The 17,776-nt window shown below is 44.1% G+C and overlaps 1 protein-coding gene across 9 annotated transcripts in view; it reads left to right on the top strand.

The window, feature by feature from the left end:
* The window catches only part of LOC138580695 (uncharacterized), a 583,872-nt gene that overhangs the window by 54,758 nt on the left and 511,338 nt on the right, over positions 1 to 17,776 (top strand). For all 9 annotated transcript variants that reach the window (XM_069651438.1, XM_069651437.1, XM_069651436.1 and 6 more), the window contains exons 8-9: positions 10,562 to 10,627; positions 13,017 to 13,049. In XM_069651438.1, coding sequence (XP_069507539.1) covers positions 10,562 to 10,627; positions 13,017 to 13,049 — 99 coding nt within the window. The remainder of the gene's footprint in view (positions 1 to 10,561; positions 10,628 to 13,016; positions 13,050 to 17,776) is intronic.

Raw genomic sequence — 17,776 nt, 5'->3', positions numbered from 1 at the left:
TCACAAGAGAATATTGGTATAATCTACCTGGAGGCGGGAAGACAGCTGTGGGGTTTTTGTGTGCTTTGGAAGTAACAGGATATATCAGTGTATGCAAGTTTCTTTTTTTTTTTATTGCCCTACCTTGGTCAATAGATTGGTAATGCCACTCGTAGGTTTGCACATAGGACACAGATAGCATGAGACAATGATTGAGATTGGCAGACAAGGTAAACAAGTGGCAATGTGCTGGAGGCACATTTGCAAGATTGTGGGTGTGCCTGTGGAGGCAGTTGTTGTGAAGGAGGAGTGGTGGGTAGAGCACATCTGATAAGTTGTGGAGCCAGAGAGGCTTGAAGAAACTAAAATGTATTGTCATTATAGTGTACATTCTTCCCCAAACAGTAGACTGTCAAAACCCTTGATTTGAGGTCAGGTAAAGGCACGGGAGATGTACCAAGGGAAGTGAGCAGGGGACAATCCCCTTCGGCACTTTTGTAAGACACTCTCACCCTATAGGGAGAAGATTTGTAAATATAGCATAGAATGGTCCAAAAGTACTGAGGGAAAGCTAACTAAACCGTGTCCACAATGCAGAAGTTTGACCAACGATGTGCAGTAATCACTATTGACACACATACAGGGTGCCTATAAGGGGAAGAAGTTAACAAAATGCATAGCCGTATTCGAGTTGTGGCACATGTTTGAGGAGGGTGAGGAGATGCAGCGACTTGTCAGTGGATGCTGAGTCAGCAGGAGGTGAAGGAGCCTGGGGCTCATCCCTCTGCTCCTCCGCATGTCCCTCCAAGTGTAGCATCCAATGACACAGATGATGAGCACGAGATGTACCCTTTATGGGAATTGAGAGCAGCAGAGAGGTACTCAAATCCCACATTTAAGCCATCACCATATACAAAGGAGCAGGGGCCAAAAAGTACAGGGCAGCAGGCTAGCAAGCGAGAGACAAGCAGCAAAGTGCAGAATGGTGCAAAAGAGGGGCTCAGCAATTTAGGAGTGGACAGGAGGACAGATACTCCTGAATCTGGAAGGGAAAACAGAAGGGACGACAAATGCAATGGAAGGTTTGAAGGAGAGCAGCGAGGCATCAGACTGGGCAGAGATATTGAACGAGGCAGATAGGAGGGAGAAGGAATGGGAGGAGAAATTAGAACAGGAGGAAAGAGAGAGGAGGAGAGAAGAGAAGCTGAGAGGGAGGATAGGGAATGAAGGAAGGAGGAGGAAAAGGAGCACATGGAAAGGGAAAGAGAGGAGAGGATCGAGAGAGGCCTTAAAGAAACAAAGAGAGCAGAACGCAAGAAGCGGGACAGAAGGTCAAGGGAAGTGGAAGAGATAGAGAGGTGAAGGGAAGTAGCATAGCGAGAAAAGTGCAAGTTGGAGGAGAGGGAACAGAGAAGGTTACAGTTGGCTAGACTAGCAAGGGAACAAGCGCACAAGGAGAGGGACAAGCAAGCAATAAGGGCATTAAAGACACAAGGAGTGACAGACAGGGGCAATGACAGACTCAAGGAGGACAGACGGACAGAACAAGATAGTACAAGCTCACAAGGCAGGAGCACAGCAGAGAGACGGAGCAGGCCTAGGGGCATGGGGTGGGGGAAGTAGGTACGACTTTTGGGACATTGACCTCAGCATGAAACCTAATACAGATTTGACATTTAGGAGAATGAGCTTTGCAAATGATTTCTGTAGTAACATGGGTTCAGGGTCGGAGAATGAAAACAGGAACAGTGGGGATGAGAGAAGGGATCAGTATTGATCCCAGTCAACAGGGACAGGGACAGACAAGCAGGTGTCATGAAAATGTGGGTCACATTCAAAAGGAGGGGGCAGCTTGAGTGATCAGGGATGGTTGGTGAGTGGCTTACGCACCCTACATGACATCACTACCTACGTGGATAGGCTTAGAGACCTCCCAGGATGAAGGAAGGGGGAACAGCCATGGATTGCTCTGGGGGAAGGCTAATAAGGAGGTAAAACAACAGTGTTTGGGTGCCCATATTAGAACCGATCAATGTATGCACAGGCATTGAGAGCGAGAGAGGGGACAGGCAAGTCAGTCTGAATCGAGGCATGCATGGGGAGGAAGGGTTCACACAGATGCCCTTTTTGGGGAGGGGTACAACCTCAGTATACACCATGGAAACACGCAGACAAGGAGAATGTGAAGTGTAAACTACCGTCATTAAGTGCGGGGGCTGGGAAGTGGATTCATGAGATGGAGAGGATGAGTGCAGGAAATATTATAGCAGGGGTTGCGTAAATGGACTACTAGTGGCGATCCTCGGAGATGCTGCTGATGCCATATGGAAAAGGGTGGAGTTCCCGGGGGTGACAACACTAAACACAGCACACAATGCTTCACTGTTTGCAAACAGCAGACCGGCCGTGTGGCAAACATTAAGGACACAATACCCAGATACCTCGGACATTGGGGCGATTATGTCCCGGAAGATGAGGGAAGACAACGGCCCCTTACAGTATATTGCAGAGATTCAAGAAACTCGAGAGCCTGTGGAAGTTGCAATAATCTATCAAATACTAGTACAGGGGCTGCCAGAACCGGTCCAGAAAAGTCTAAAGAAATTGGTAGGAATGGAAGCAAGTGGATGGCCAGAAATACAGCTCATGATAGTTCACCATTGAAGGCTATGGCAGGAGAAGATTAGAAAAAAGGCGGTGGACAGCAAGATAGACAAAGCAGAATTGGTGCAGAAAAAACTATCAATGTACGTGATGGAAGGGGTGGTATTAACCAGCCCCAGCCCACAGGGACAACAGCCACAGCAGCAGCAACAACCACAGCAGTTTGCACCTCCCATGGGAGTGTTCATGGGGTGGGGTGGCGCACAGCAAGGGTTCCAAGGAGGTGGGGGGCCAACAGAGCAGGCGCAGGTTTGGAACACAGCTGCATCATAACCAAGGATGCTTTTCAGCAGGGTTTCAGGAATATAGGCAGCAGATGCAGCAGGGTCATTGTGATTTTTTGGGGAGTTTCCAAGGGCAATGGAGGGAGTCACCACAGTGTTGGACGTGTGGGCAATTAGGACATATTTCAAGAGTATGTAGGTATAGGGGGATGCAACAGAACTGGGAAGTGCAGGAGCAGCAGCCATATCAAGGGATCAGGATAACTACTACACACACAACCAACAACAGCAAGGACAGATACACGGCACACATCAGCAGATGCCACAGGCACAAGTTCACCACCACAAACACAAATTCCGGTACCACAGATGCCAGCACTGGTACCACAATATTCACAAGCACCACATGTTTGAAGCAACACACAACAATTGGCACAGATAGAGAACAATGACGCAGCAGCACACGTGGCACCCAATGACAACGTTCCCATCAGACACCTGGGAGGAGTTACCATGGGATTACAGGGAATGGGATGTCCTTACCCCCTCAATTGGACAGCCCACAGACGAGCTTGATGTGTCCCATCCTGTCAATCACACCATCCCTGTGGAAGAACGTCACATAGGGGTGGCGATAGGCGACAAAACGTATTCCTTTCTTGTTAACACAGGGGTGACTATGTCCTGCATTAGGGAAGGATCATTTACATTGTCAGGTAATGCCATGAACACTCAAGGATTCTCTGGAGCTCAGGAAGTGGTTCCTTTCACAGAGAACATTTCACTTTCTATAGGTGATCACAATCTATATCTACCTTTACTTTACTCTCGACAGACACATGTAAACATACTGGGACAAGACATTATGAGCAGAATGAACATGACCATTTCAGTCACAGATAAGGGATTAGTGTGCTCTACACCATGACTAGAGATGCTCAATGTAAGACAGATTGTTTAAGCTTACTGTGGACGCACAGTGCAGAGGGGGGATGCCTGTGGAGGGGGAAATGTTCCAGTACAGAATTGACATTGCTATTGCATGACTTCCAGGCATTGCAGGGAAGGTGTGGCGGGTTCCAAACAAATACCTATTTAGGCCTGAGCTACCATTGGGCGTTGAAGAGGGAACCATAGTTCCAATAGAAATATAGGCAGAGGTTGTGAGAGAGGATTGGATAGCGGTACATGGGATGGTCGACACAGGACGGGCATAGAGAGCAGTGATTGCAGTGGCAGAAGGGTGCAGGTGTACCACAGTGACAGATGAAGAGTTATTCAGGGAAGAGAGACTAGAAATAGAAATGGTGTTTGAAATGAGTGTGACTAACTGGTTAAGGATCCACTACAGGGAAGTATTGATATTGATAATGATATTTTATTTCTATCGCGCTCGTACACAAGTGTTTCAGAGCGCAACAAGGCAAGGGAGGGGAACAGGGAGAACAAAACAGTGATCTTACTAGGCCCAGTGACATTGAGAACGCACAAGTGCATGGGAGAGGAGGAGGGAAAAAGTGCATGGAAGGGGGGAGAAGTGCAAAGTGTGAACCACAGAGGATGGCAATGGTGCTGGAAGCACCACCCCCATTCTGTGAGGAGGACCTGGCCAAGGTACCCAGCACCTTATGGACTAAAAGTCCATATGATGTGGGACAGATAAAGAGCATAAGGGGATTGAAGATAAAGCTGAAACCAGTGAAAAAGTACACACTAACTAAGTTGGCAGATGTGGGCATTTATGAGACAATCACAGCACTGATAGAGGGAGGCATTCTTGTACCATCTGAGTCCCCATGCAACACCATGGTGTACCCATGTGAGAAAGGCAAAGTGGGGGTCATGGCGTTTCATACAGGATTTAAGGCTTCTTAGCCACATTGTAGAAACAGAATATCTTTTAGTTGCAAATGCAGCAACAATTGTGTGCAGCATTCCGGCGGAAACTGCCTGCTTCACAGTCATTGACTTGAAGAATGAATTCTTCTTAACAGTACCACTACACCCAGACTCACAAGACTTGACCAGCTTTATGTATAGAAACCAGAAGTCTTGTATGTTTCCACCAGAAGTGGCAACATACAAGACTTTGTCCAGGTTACGGCAAGTCACCATCTATCTTTAATAGAGTGATGCAGATGGACTTGAGCAATATACAAATGGAAAGCACAGTTTTGCAATACGTGATTGCAGTGAGACAGAAGATCAGTGTAGGCAGTCCTCAGTACACATGCTGACTGTGTTAGCTGACAATGGATACAAGGTGGACAAGGACAAGTTACAGTACTGTCAGAAGGAGGTGCTGTCATTGGACAGACAATATCCCAAAATAGCCGACAGATCACCCCAGAGAGAGCAGAGACATTACGCAAAACACCTAAGCCCACGACAGTGAGAAAATTGCAACAGTTCTTAGGGTTATGCAACTACGGAAGAGCATGGGTCTTTGACTACAGCACATACACAAGGCCCCTACTGGGCACTCTGAAGGAGGCGCAGAAAGGAAACAAAACACTAACATGGACTACAGAAATGACTGAGGCATTTGACATGCTAAAAGATGAAATATGCACAGCACCACTGCTAGGGATACCAGACTACAAAAAGGAATTGTTCCTGTTCTCACACACTGATGGTGTAGTGATGAATGCAGTGCTGACACAAAAGACATGCATGGGTTACAAGGCAATAACCTACTACAGTGGGAAACTCGACCTATTAACGAGGGGACACTATCAGCGCAAAACAAACTTTGGCAGCTGACGCATTTGCAGTGAAAAAGTCAACAGCAATAACCATGGGTGCACTACCACTCTTTACGTGGAGCACACCCTCTTTGCGATACTACAGAAGCCAGAGAGCACATTGAAACACAAATTGCATCAGGGTATGAGCTGATACTATTGAATCCAGGACTGAAGATCTTTAGGTACAGAGTTGTCAACCCAGCAATATTCTTAGTAGATGTCCTACAGGTAGGGGACTACGCACACGACAGCACACCAAACAAAGAGATGTTCAGTGACACTCGCAAAGTAGAGGAGGATGCACTTGAGGGGGAGACATGCTCTACATTGATGGGTATTCGACAATTGACCAGACAGATGGGGTCAGGCATACAGGAACTGCAGTAGTAAGACTGAATGAAGATGGGACAAGCGAGGTAGTAGCCAGTGCATGCCTACCATCCCATTATCAGCACAAGCAGCAGAACTAGTGGCCCTAATACTAGCACTGGCCAATCACAGTTTAGTACCCTAGGGGTGGGTAGCAATGGACACAAACCAATTATAAGCCTATTACTGTGCAGCAATGTATAAAGTAAGATTTTGAGGAAGGGACAGACCAACCACCTGACATGTGAGAACCAGTAGAATAACATCTATACCCATATCTGTTACTATGCCACTGACAGCCAATCCCAAGTAGCGATAGGTTTTTAGAGAGTGGCACAAGTGATGACAGAGTAATGATGCATTTGGGGGGGACAAAACTAGCCTGCCCACCATTTACTGTGTGATATGCTGGAGTTTTCCGGAGTTCTTATATCGATCCCTGTTGGTTTTGGCAGTAATAAACTGTGTATTCTGGGGAGGGTGTTTGGCACTCCAAGTCTGCAAACTTCCAGTATCCCTCTGGCATTCCCGGGAGTTCTCCCCAACTACTGCAACACACCACTCTGCAAGGGGTAGCAATTTTGAAGTGCTTTTGAAGCTATCATCAAGGAGCATGGAAAAACTGCCCCCTACCTTGGATGTAAAACACGTGCAAAATCTTCCCCTGTCCACCTGCCCCTCATTTCCCTCCCAAACTTATGTTCAAACATCTCCTGCAAAAAAGATTTATTAAAAAAACAACAAAAAAAGGTTCCTTTAGGAACCACCTTTCACAGTTAAAAATTGAACTAAAAAAAAGTCTTATAGACTCCATCTACTTTACATTTCTCAGATAAGTACATAGACTCAATACGATTTTCCAACAATTCCATTAGCATTTTGTGTTATGCTAATATCCCCATTGGTCGTCCCTCATGGTCATGGCTAGGAGCCAGATTGTCCGGGACATGAACTTCTACTATGACTCAGACAATCTGGCCAATGTACACAGGCTATACCTCTGTCACCATAGGTATATCACTATTTTTTGTACCTACATTATGCCACTTGTCAAAAAATAAAACACGGACACATTTACAAAACCATGCTTTCAGGTCTTTGCCAATGCTCCATACACAAGTTTGCTGAAAAACCATCCATGTTTCATTTTTTCAAAAGTGTCAAAATGTTCATACATACAATAGTCATATAACTTAGCCCCCATTTGACAACATCCATTCAGTCTTGGCACAAACATTCATAGTTGAGTAGATAATCTTTCTGAAAACGTTTGTCCACATTCGTCAAATGGCAACAAAGTTATAAGCCATCTAAAGATGTTGAGACCCCCTTCTAATTTAGTCCCCTCTTGACAAAATCCCAGCAAACTGTGCAAAAACAGGTATATCTAGATCTAAAATCTTTTTTGCATTTTTTTGTGCAGATTCGTCAAATAGCACCACATTTATAAGCCTTTAAAATATGTTGCCCCTCTTACCAAAATAACACACAACTTTGCAAAAACATTCATATCTAGATCTAAAAAAAAATGTAAAAGTGTGTGCACGTTCGTCAAATGGCACCACATTTCACAATATTTTGAGACACCCCTCTAATTTTGCTCCCTCTTGACAAAACCATTCTGAATCAGGTCTAGAATGGAATTCCAAAATTCCATGTAGTTTAATTGAGTGGCGCAAAAGATATAAGGCATCCAAAAACTTCTTTTCACCAACCTTGTAATGCAAAAATAAGCATAGATGCCCCTGAATATCTAAGATGTTCGAGGACATCACAGGACTGTCACAGGACTGACCTGGCCTGTTCGCGGACATCAGGGAAGAAAAACTCCTGTTTTTTTTGGCTTTTTAATGCCATATTCCATCCCATCCTCATCACTCCTCATCTCCCCAAAGATTGTTTTATAAGTTTGAAAAGTGCAATGTTGTGTTTTTTAATATGTTTTAACTGCGATGTTCGCAGGCACTGGGGGATGTCCGCAAATCCAACATTGCCAACTTTTCCAAAAATGGGACGCATTTAACACTTTTCAGCATCCAATCAGCAGATGCATCCAATGTTTGCAGACTTCATCTGAGCCCCTGGACCAATCAGAGGTCCGTCCGGGGACCAAACAGGAAAGTGAGTCTGCGGACTGGACCCAGATATCACTAATTTTGTTTGACATACTTTTTGGTCATTTAAAAAAAAAAACTACTGGATGGATTTACACCAAATTTCCAAAAGCACGCTTTCGGGACAAAGCCGCCACTCCTGCCACAAATTTTGTGAAAATCCATCCTGCTTTTTGGGCTGTAGGCGCAAGCACAAGTTTCATTGCATCTATGGAAAGACAAAAGGTGAAAAGCCTTTGGTACTAGGATGGCCTCTTAGAATCCCCTCACAGAGTCGGTTCTGAAATTCCACCCTAACACGGCATTGAGTCATTTACTGTGAAGACCATTAAAGTTTGAAACTATTGTGAAATACAGTTCATTTATCAGGTTTTCTCAAAGTTCAAGTGATTTTTTTAAAAACAGTTTAAACATGTGTGTAGAAGTTTATATATCTTGTAGTACATAAAATGTTAATTTGAACAAATGCTTGTCGAAATGTTTTATAAAATCATTAAAACAAATGAATGCCACATTTCGAAACTTATGGCTCTGTGACAAAAATTGTTCCGAACATAGAAACAGCAATCATAGCCAGGAGTCACATCCGGTGTTAGCAGTTATTTATGTTTCTTGCCTGCTCACCCCCTCAGTCTCAACTTGGGGTAAAGGATGCAGAAATGAAACACTTGTGTATAGGCGCGTTACAAATGCCATATCATATCATATCAGATGCATAAGAACAGAAACCATGTTTCTGTTGGTTTTGCTTCATCCACACCATTTGCATTTAGATTCACTGCACAACCTTTCTGCATGCTACCACGATCCATGCAGAGAATATTAATGTTTCGTCACCTGCATTAGTATTCTGATGTGGGCAGAAAATGAGGATTGACTGCAGACTTTGACCGCTTTTTGGAATGCTGCTTTAAAATGCAAACATATACAGGACAATACTGAAAAAACATGTATGTAGTGTAAGGCCTTTTGGCTTTATATGCATCATAGTGCATGCGCACTATCACACAGCAAACCAGCAATGTTCCCAAGCATCACATTTGTCCTGGAACTATTGAATCAAAATGTTTTCCTTTCAAAGAAAATGTGCATACCAGAATCTTTGGGTCATACCATGACTCATGTGTGAAATGTCTTAGTGGCGACTACAGTGGATGGGATACAGGTATCAGAGAATAATACTATCTACGTGAAATAAAAAATGTGCAACGAATGTATTGGGTAAATTATAACGTTAACTACATGTTAAATAAGCACAAGTGCTTTTCTTGGCTTGTGTGCTGCAATTTTATGTTGAGGCTTTTAACCAGATTGGAGAAATTAAGAGGCGTCTTTTTTCTTTGGTTAATAACAAATAGCACACTTTTGGTGTCTGACAGTAGGTTTTGGTTCTTTGTTGACAATATCACAGCTGCTTCAGGCTGAAGTCTTCGATATTGTGCAGCATTTTCTTCAAAACACATTGATGTTGATGAATAGTAGCACGAATTGGGAAACTCAAGAGTGGTTGGAAGTGGTTTGCATGGTGCTTGTCGGCAATGGTTGACTGTGGTAGGTGATTCAAGACCTTAGCCAGTCATGGTTGGCAATGCTTAATGAAGTATTGACTATTGTTGATAATGTTCGGTTCTGCTTGGTAATGGTTGGTCATGATCAGTACATGGAGTATAGTCTGTTGATGGTTGACCATCGTCTGGTAATGGTTGACAATATTTGGCATTAGCAAGGCATGGTTCACAATGTTTAATTATAGCTGGGGATGGTCAACAATGATCTGCCAATGGCTGATCATTGTCAACCATTGTTGGCTATTGTCGATTATGATCCGATGATGTTGGACCATGGTCTGTCAATGGTCCACTATGATCTGGCGATGTTCAACCCTGGCCGGCAAAGGTAGACAAGTGGTCAACTATCATTGGTGATGGTCGAGTTTGGTTGGTGAAGAAACCCTCCAGAGTGCATTCCACAGCCTAATAACCAATGTGATTACAAATGATACTAATACTCTGCCCTAAAATGGCTGCTAAACAACACAGAGTATATTGACCCGCCTTAATTTTTCAGCCCATTCTTTCTCCTTATCAATATAATTAATAGCTGGTGCTACAATGCCACTGAAATGGGAAAAAAAGAAAAAGCAATTCATTACAAACTACCATGTGTGCCTTGGAAGATTACTTTTTATACTGTCAAAAGTATGGTCATCATGCTTAAATCATTCACCAATATCACAATTATTTTACAATCAAGGCCGTATCGCTTAATTTGCAAATGGCTGCTGAAATAATCAAGTCCTGTTGTCACTCAGCATGTGCATTCATTGTTTCTATTGGTAGTTTGTGTAATGGAGTCAGCTTCTAAATTATTAGTGACCTCTTTAATACCTGAATGGAGATGTGTGGAGCTGTTGATCACCTGTATTGCATTGTGTTTATCATTTCTCCCTTTTGTTCTCTTTCAGAGTGTCTTTTTGAGAGGCATTGGAATTGCTGCTCATGACGTTCTCTACTTAGTGACTGGTTTACTGGTAAAATACATGTTTAAACAAAATGTTGATATTAGGAGTGATTATAGCAGCGTTAATATGTTTCGATACACGGTTAAGCATATATACCAGAGGAGGCTCTGCAATGAGCCGGGTACAAATTATTGAGGGATTCTAAATCTTCCACCTTACTCAGCTTGAGGTTTGGGGGCCTTTCCTTTTGGAACGTACTTCATTTAGATATACATTACAGCTGCCATTGCCCCTCCTCTGTAATTCAAAGTACCGGAAGCCCCACAGGTAACCATGTATGTTCTGTAGAAAGCATGATCTCCCAAAACATGACTCATGTACTGCATTTACAGAATCCAGGTGTTACCTCTGCAGACCTAAAACATTTAATGTAAACACACAATCTCAATGCATCACCTGTCCTCTGCAATGTGCAAAGGCACAATCTTCTCCCACACTGCTATTGACATGGCCAGTCTTACCCGGGTACCCTTGCCTCTTTGCAGGTTGTCAAAAGGAATAGAAACTGCCTAGCCAAAGTGTACAGCCTTACTGTAATGAGCAATTAACATCAGAGACCTCACTCGGAATCACCTTTAGTGCCACTCATTCTGCCCACTATTACATGTATTCAATTTGTTTTGATACACTCACACTGAGATTTCTTATTAACGTTCTCTGCCCTAAAAGAACACACTCTAATCAAGTTCATTGGACTGAACAACCCAGAAAGTAAGGGCCGCTAAATGCACTTTTGCAATTGGTGATGGAGTGACATTCAAACACCAACAGTGATAGCTCAATCATGCTTCCTTAAAAGAAGTGGATCCTCCCAGCCCGACACCGACAAGCATGACAAACAAAATTGTGAAAAACATGCAAACAAGGCTGCAAAACAATCTCCAAAACCCTCCTTACAGCACACTTGCAAAGGGGATCAATAGAGTGCAAATACTAGTCAAAACCCCCAAAAGCCTCTTGAGATCCAACACAGTCAAACACAAAATGGCATAGCCAGCAATGAGATCCTTGGAACCATAACAAACTTCACCAATGCCACTCTTCACACACACTCCAGAGATACAATGCTGTATTATTGAGGCATACAGCTTGCTAAGTTTCTAACTAAAGCCACAAGGCACATAATAGTGTGGCATTAGCACAGACAATGGGGGTCATTATGAGTTCGGCGGTAAGGGATTACCAGCACCGGTAAGGAGACCGGTGCCGGTAATCCCCTACCGCCCAATTCCGAGGTCCTTTAGCAGGAACTATAAGGGTTGTGTGGTCGGACCACCATCCTTTACGGGTCCCGCTAAGGGACCAGGGCGCTAATAACGGGCTTGCTATTCGCGAGCCCATCATTAGCGCCCCCCCCCATTGAGTCCTATGGGGGCTCAAATGGGAAAGAGGAATGGTTTGTTCAATGGTGATTTACCGGACCCTCCAGAGTCGGAATGGACCGGTAAGTCCCCATTGAACAAGAACAGTGCCGGACCTGGTATTGGAGGCAGCAATGGCGCAAATAGCGCCATGCCTACCTCCAATCTCGGAATGAGGCCCAATGTCACATGCACGCACATCAGCGGTCAAATGCTTACACCTTTGAACATTTAGCAATCAGATAAATTCACCTCTTGTCATTCATTAAGAAAGTAAATTACTGTTCTCCACTTCATGAATCAGCTTTGTTGCACAAACACGTCCAAGCATCCACACATAGCCACTGGCAGCGGTTTCAATCTGGAAGGACAAAACCAATACATTTGTGATACGTATGCAACTTTGGATCACATATAATAGGAACCATGCATGTATGTGAAAATACATTCAGAAATGTTGGTGCAAAAATCAAGTATGTGTTGTGGCGTTACAAGGTGGCATGAAAAGACAACCATAATGCAGTTTTCACAACCTGCCACTGTTACATGCTTCTGTTGGACTAAAAACGGTGTGAACCTCAGACTAGATGACATTTTCCCACATTAAATGTCCATTAAAATAGCAATTAACTATTAAGAGGTTCCTACGTATCTCTGTCCTTTGTGATCACTAGGAATAAATATGAGAAACATGTTCCCCCGATTATATGCAGCTTGCCTTATAACTGTCGGGAACTCCACACATCTGCAATTACAGAAAAAGAGACCCACCTGTGACTCATTCTCCAAAAATACTAATGAACACATACGCAACCTGAAAAGATCGTTATTTACTTATATGAAAAAATACTGTCCACCTCCTACCTAGCGAGCATATATAATGACTGGTGGCATCTATCGACATGTGCAAACAGAGACCAGCCACATTCACCTGCATGCAGCAGTCACAACATTTAACGTCAGCTTCTTAAACACTTTGAGAAGCATCAATTTCAAAAATGTCATGTTCTAAAGACTGCTACTCTTCTCTCTCATAGGGTGGTGCAGTGGGTGCTGCTGGTAGCATTGTGGTGAGTTTCTCTTTTAATTATCGTGGTTCCAATAATGCATCAAACAGTTAATTTCAACTGGCTAACAACAATAAATGCAAAAGAAGAGAAACTAATGATTTTACATATTGATGGCAAACGGCACCAATAATTTCCAATAAGCACTTACAAACAAGTACACAGCAAGAATACAAGGGCAGGCAAGAGGGAATCTGTATATTAATGCAGTATATCTTGTCACAGACAGAGCTGAGCTAGGAAGACTCCCTATACTTGGCGTCTGTGACCTTTGACTTGCTAGATGTTTTGGACTAACACTACAAACACCCTTAGCCAGATATGTCATGGTGAGGAATTATGGGATTCATTGTCCAAAGCATGAGGAAAGCCACAGGTTTTAGACCCCTTCCCTCCACCCAACAACAACAGATTCAGGAGGAGAAGTTGATCTGCAGAGAAGAAATAGCAACCCAGAATCATCCTGCTCCGGGAAATTCAATGATTTCACACCTCATAGGAAACATTTGTTTTGCACAGAGCAGTAAAGGATAGAATCGGGTTTCAGTTAGTACCCCATGTATTTGTAGCAAGCACAAGATTCCTAAGACTGAACAATAACTCTGTTCTGAGTAAAATACAGAACCAGTCATGATAGTTGGATTAGTCTCGTAATTCCCAGACTAGCTAGTAGTGTCTGCTGAAAAAATAAAGGTAGGCATCAACAGAACATAAGGATTCTATTTATCATGGGAAACAATACAAAGTAAGCACAAGGGTGCAAACCCTAATTGATAGCATGCATTGAAAACCAGAGAGAGTGCCAAATGCCCAAGATTTTAGATATTGAAAAGCCAGTCTGGAATTCAAACAGAATTGACAAATGGTCATGGACAAGTGGAACTTTTTATCATTGGCCTGGCGTGGAGTTGTTCTGACATAGGCTAGGTAGGACATCTGTGGGATTTAACTTTTTTTTTTTTCATTTCAAATACCAAAAGCAAAAAACAATACAATTTGCAAAAATAATCCAGTAAAAACATAAACATTAGAATCAGTGCTGGCGGGCAATCGAACAATCAGGTTATAGCAAGCAGGTTAAATATGATGCTGAGGTGTAAGAGAAAGAAAAAAACGTAAATGATAAAACCATGAACATAGCATTTACAGAATGACTCCAATAGAAGAACAACGGTGCAATCAAAATGACATGGATGATAATGTATCAAAAAGCACATCGCAAAGGCATATCAGCCATATACAGGCAGGAATAGTCTCCATGTCAGTAAATGGATCAGTGTCTCCAGTTTACTTGAAAATGGTCCTCTCGCACGTGGACACGGTCAACAACTCCTCGACCAATCATTGAAACAGAAGGAATTGGATGATTTCCATGCACGTAGGACCATCCTTTTTGAAAGAATGCAGCTCAGAAGCAGGCAAAACTTAATTGATAAGAGCAGATCCACCAATAAAGGCACATCACTAAAAATCCAAAGGGAAGCTTTATCTGGAATGGTACAGCTCAGTGCCAGGCTCTACCTCTCCCAGACCCCTTCCCAAAAGCCTCTAGCTTTGCTGTACCCATTGCCTGCTTACATTTCCAGCATTGGTCACTCTCTGAAAGGTGTCTCTTAAACATTTGTTCTGGGGTCCAATATGTGCTAAAGGGAATTTTAGACCCCAGTCCATGCTGCCATGCTGGCCAAACGGAGATTGTTATAGCATCTCAGCCAGCAGCAAGGGTGAATCACCAGCCCAGACATTGGCAAGCTCAGACTCCCCTTTGTGATTATACACAAGAACCCTGTACGTAGTGGCTGCGGGATGGAATGCTCGTAGACAAAGTTCTATCACACCAGGCCACACTTTGCATTGTTAATGGTTCAGCATGAGCAAGCTTTGCAGCAAAGATCCCTCCTAGCTGGCTGTATTACGCAGAGCTGCAATCGCTCAAATCAAATACCCTGCACATATGTGTAAAGGGAATCAATGTTCCATTCTTGAACACGTCTTTAATGTATTGAGTACCACCCATAAACTAGGATGACTTGAAGAAGACTTTACTCTGTATAGTCAAAGCCAGGTACAGCCAAATGGATGCTTCATGGAACAGGAATGGTCAGCTGCCCAAAGGTTGTGATATGCAGCATCAGCACTCCAGCAAAAAAAGCTGTAGGAGGACTCAGTGAGCAGGATGCCCTCAAAATGTTTGTCAACAAGGCCCGTGGTTCCAGTTGAGATACCCTGTTAGATTCCAATTTTAATTTATCCCACTGGTCCGGATTAATCATCCCCACATGACACACATTCTTAATGGTGAATGCAAGATGACAATCAAAGAATTTCTGCCAACTCATGCCACCTTGCTTCAATGGGAGTTGCATCTTCGACAGTGCCATCCTGGGTGGTTTGCCATCCCACAAGAATTCCTGTATAAGCACATCAAGTTCCTTGAAGATACATTTTGAATTCTTGAGTGGAAACACTGAAAGGATGTAATTGGCCCTCATGTTCTTTTTGATGCTATTTATGTTGCCCCATTGGTTCAGAAGTGACCATCTGTCTATATCAGTCCTCAGTTTAGGCAGGATGATGTCAAAGTTGATCTTATGCAACAACTTCACCTCTGGGCCAATCCAAACACCCAAGTATTTCATCTTCCCTGGTCACCAGATAAACTCCAGCTGATCAATCATGTATTCCATGCATGTGCTATTGATAGGAAGTATCTCAAACGTGCTCCATTTGACCTTGTAGCTGGATACTTCAGAGCAGGCCTGGATGTCATCCATCAGATGCGTAATGCTAGATTTGGGGTCACGCACAGCCACGAGTGGATCATCTGCAGGAAGGCAGATCTTGTTGGAACATTGCAAGATGGTTAACGATACGCTCAAACCCGTAGAAGCTACGGTTCCAACAACCTGTCCAGGCATGAGGCAGTTAACTCAGAGGACCAGCGGGAATGTCGTAATGCACCGTACTCGGGGGCAATGACCGAAGGGTTGACAACAGAGACCCGACCAGAGGCGGGCTACCCAAAGCATAGTGCAGAGACACCTGATTCATGTACTACATATCCCAGATGCCACCACGAAGGTCAGAAACAGGGAACCAGGAAATGGACGGTGAGCAGGAGAATACACTATAAACATAAAACGGCCCTACCGTATGAATACGCACCCACACAGAGAAGAGAGGGGTGGGGCTTTTCAAGGTTAAATACAGAACCAGGGTCTGGGCGAGGAGGAGGAGGGAACCACTGCAGGTGGGGAAAATGGGAGTTGGTGTTAACGGCCTCATTAGAGGGACGGGAGTAGGCAAATGAGATGGAAGAGGTGGTGCATGGGTTAAAACTGGAACGCAGAGACTCAAACGTTCTCTCTCTTTGCAGCCGCATACTTGGGCCGACATCACGGAGGAATGGAGTGAGGCACCAGGAGATTTCCGTTGGGTACATTAAGAGCCAGAGCAGCAGGAACCGCGTAGCTCTGTATCCCTTTGTGACCACCTAGACACAAAACCAGTTGAGGAGGAAAAGCCGGGTTCCCATGTCTACAAGTTCAATCCGCTGGCTGAAAAGGCATTGCGGGACTCCGGCTGGAAGGCTGAAGCCGGAACCCTTATGTAGAGAGTGCATTTCTTTTTGGACTACCGAGCCAGACAACTGACTGGAAGGTTGAAAACTAGCGTTTGTGGCACCTTTCTTTTTGTTGTTTGTTTTCCGAGCTGCGGGAGTACCGTTGAGGTCCTGGTTAAGAAACCAAATTGAACTCTGACACATCCGCGGAATCCGAGCTTTACGAGGACCGAGCAGGCTCTACCACTTCTGTTGTTTCTTCTATGTACAGAGTGATGTAAGTTTTGAATAAAAGTTTGTTACAAACTGCATACCGACTCCCGCTGACTCCTTCACAAGCATCCACCTCTTCCAGGGTCACAAATATTTTCATCAGTCCTCAGCATCACTGACAACGGCTGCATTGTCAGAAGAAACAACAAGGCAGAAAGCGAATATACCTGCCTTGTCCCCTTTTTCAGCCAGATGGAATCGGAAACAAGGCCATTAGTGAGCCCACCGGTGCTGGGGTGTGCATAAAAAGGCACACCCAACACCTGAAACACTGGCCAAATCCCCTTTTTTTCGTTAAACTCTCACTACCGCCGACTTTCTCCCACAGCTTCCTAATCATTTACAGACCCCCTGGCTACGACAGGCATTTCACAACCAACCTCTGTGATTCTGTAGCCACCATTCAAGTAAATCACCCCTCCCTGACTCTCCAAGGAGACTACAATAACTGGTTGTACATCCCCACCAACCCCATGACCTTTTCACTGGTCAACAGTCTTGATGCGCTCAACCTCTCTCTCCACATGAACGGCCCAACTCATTATAAAGGGTGCACTCTAGACACTATCTTCAGTTCCCATGACCTGATACTTCTAGCCCCCCCTTACCACTCATCTGGTCTGACCATTTTGTTGTCCCTTTCTCCATCCCCTCCCCTACCCCTACCCCAACCCTCCATCCCACACCCCCTTCACTGAAAATGCTGGAAAAAACTCAAAATCTCCCTGACCTAGCCGAAGCCCTGCTTCTTAAACCCCCTACAACACCCACTGAGGATCTTTAACCATCGACTCCTTCGACTCATGGCTCAAAGACTCACTAATCCCGCTCACTCACTCATGCCACACCTCCTCACGCCTCGGACCATTTCCCAAATGGTTAACCTATGAACTTA

This window comes from Ambystoma mexicanum, chromosome 3p, assembly GCF_040938575.1.
Source record: "Ambystoma mexicanum isolate Mex_15411 chromosome 3p, UKY_AmexF1_1, whole genome shotgun sequence".
Classification (NCBI taxonomy): domain Eukaryota; kingdom Metazoa; phylum Chordata; class Amphibia; order Caudata; family Ambystomatidae; genus Ambystoma; species Ambystoma mexicanum.
This window is presented reverse-complemented; position numbering and strand designations above follow the sequence as displayed.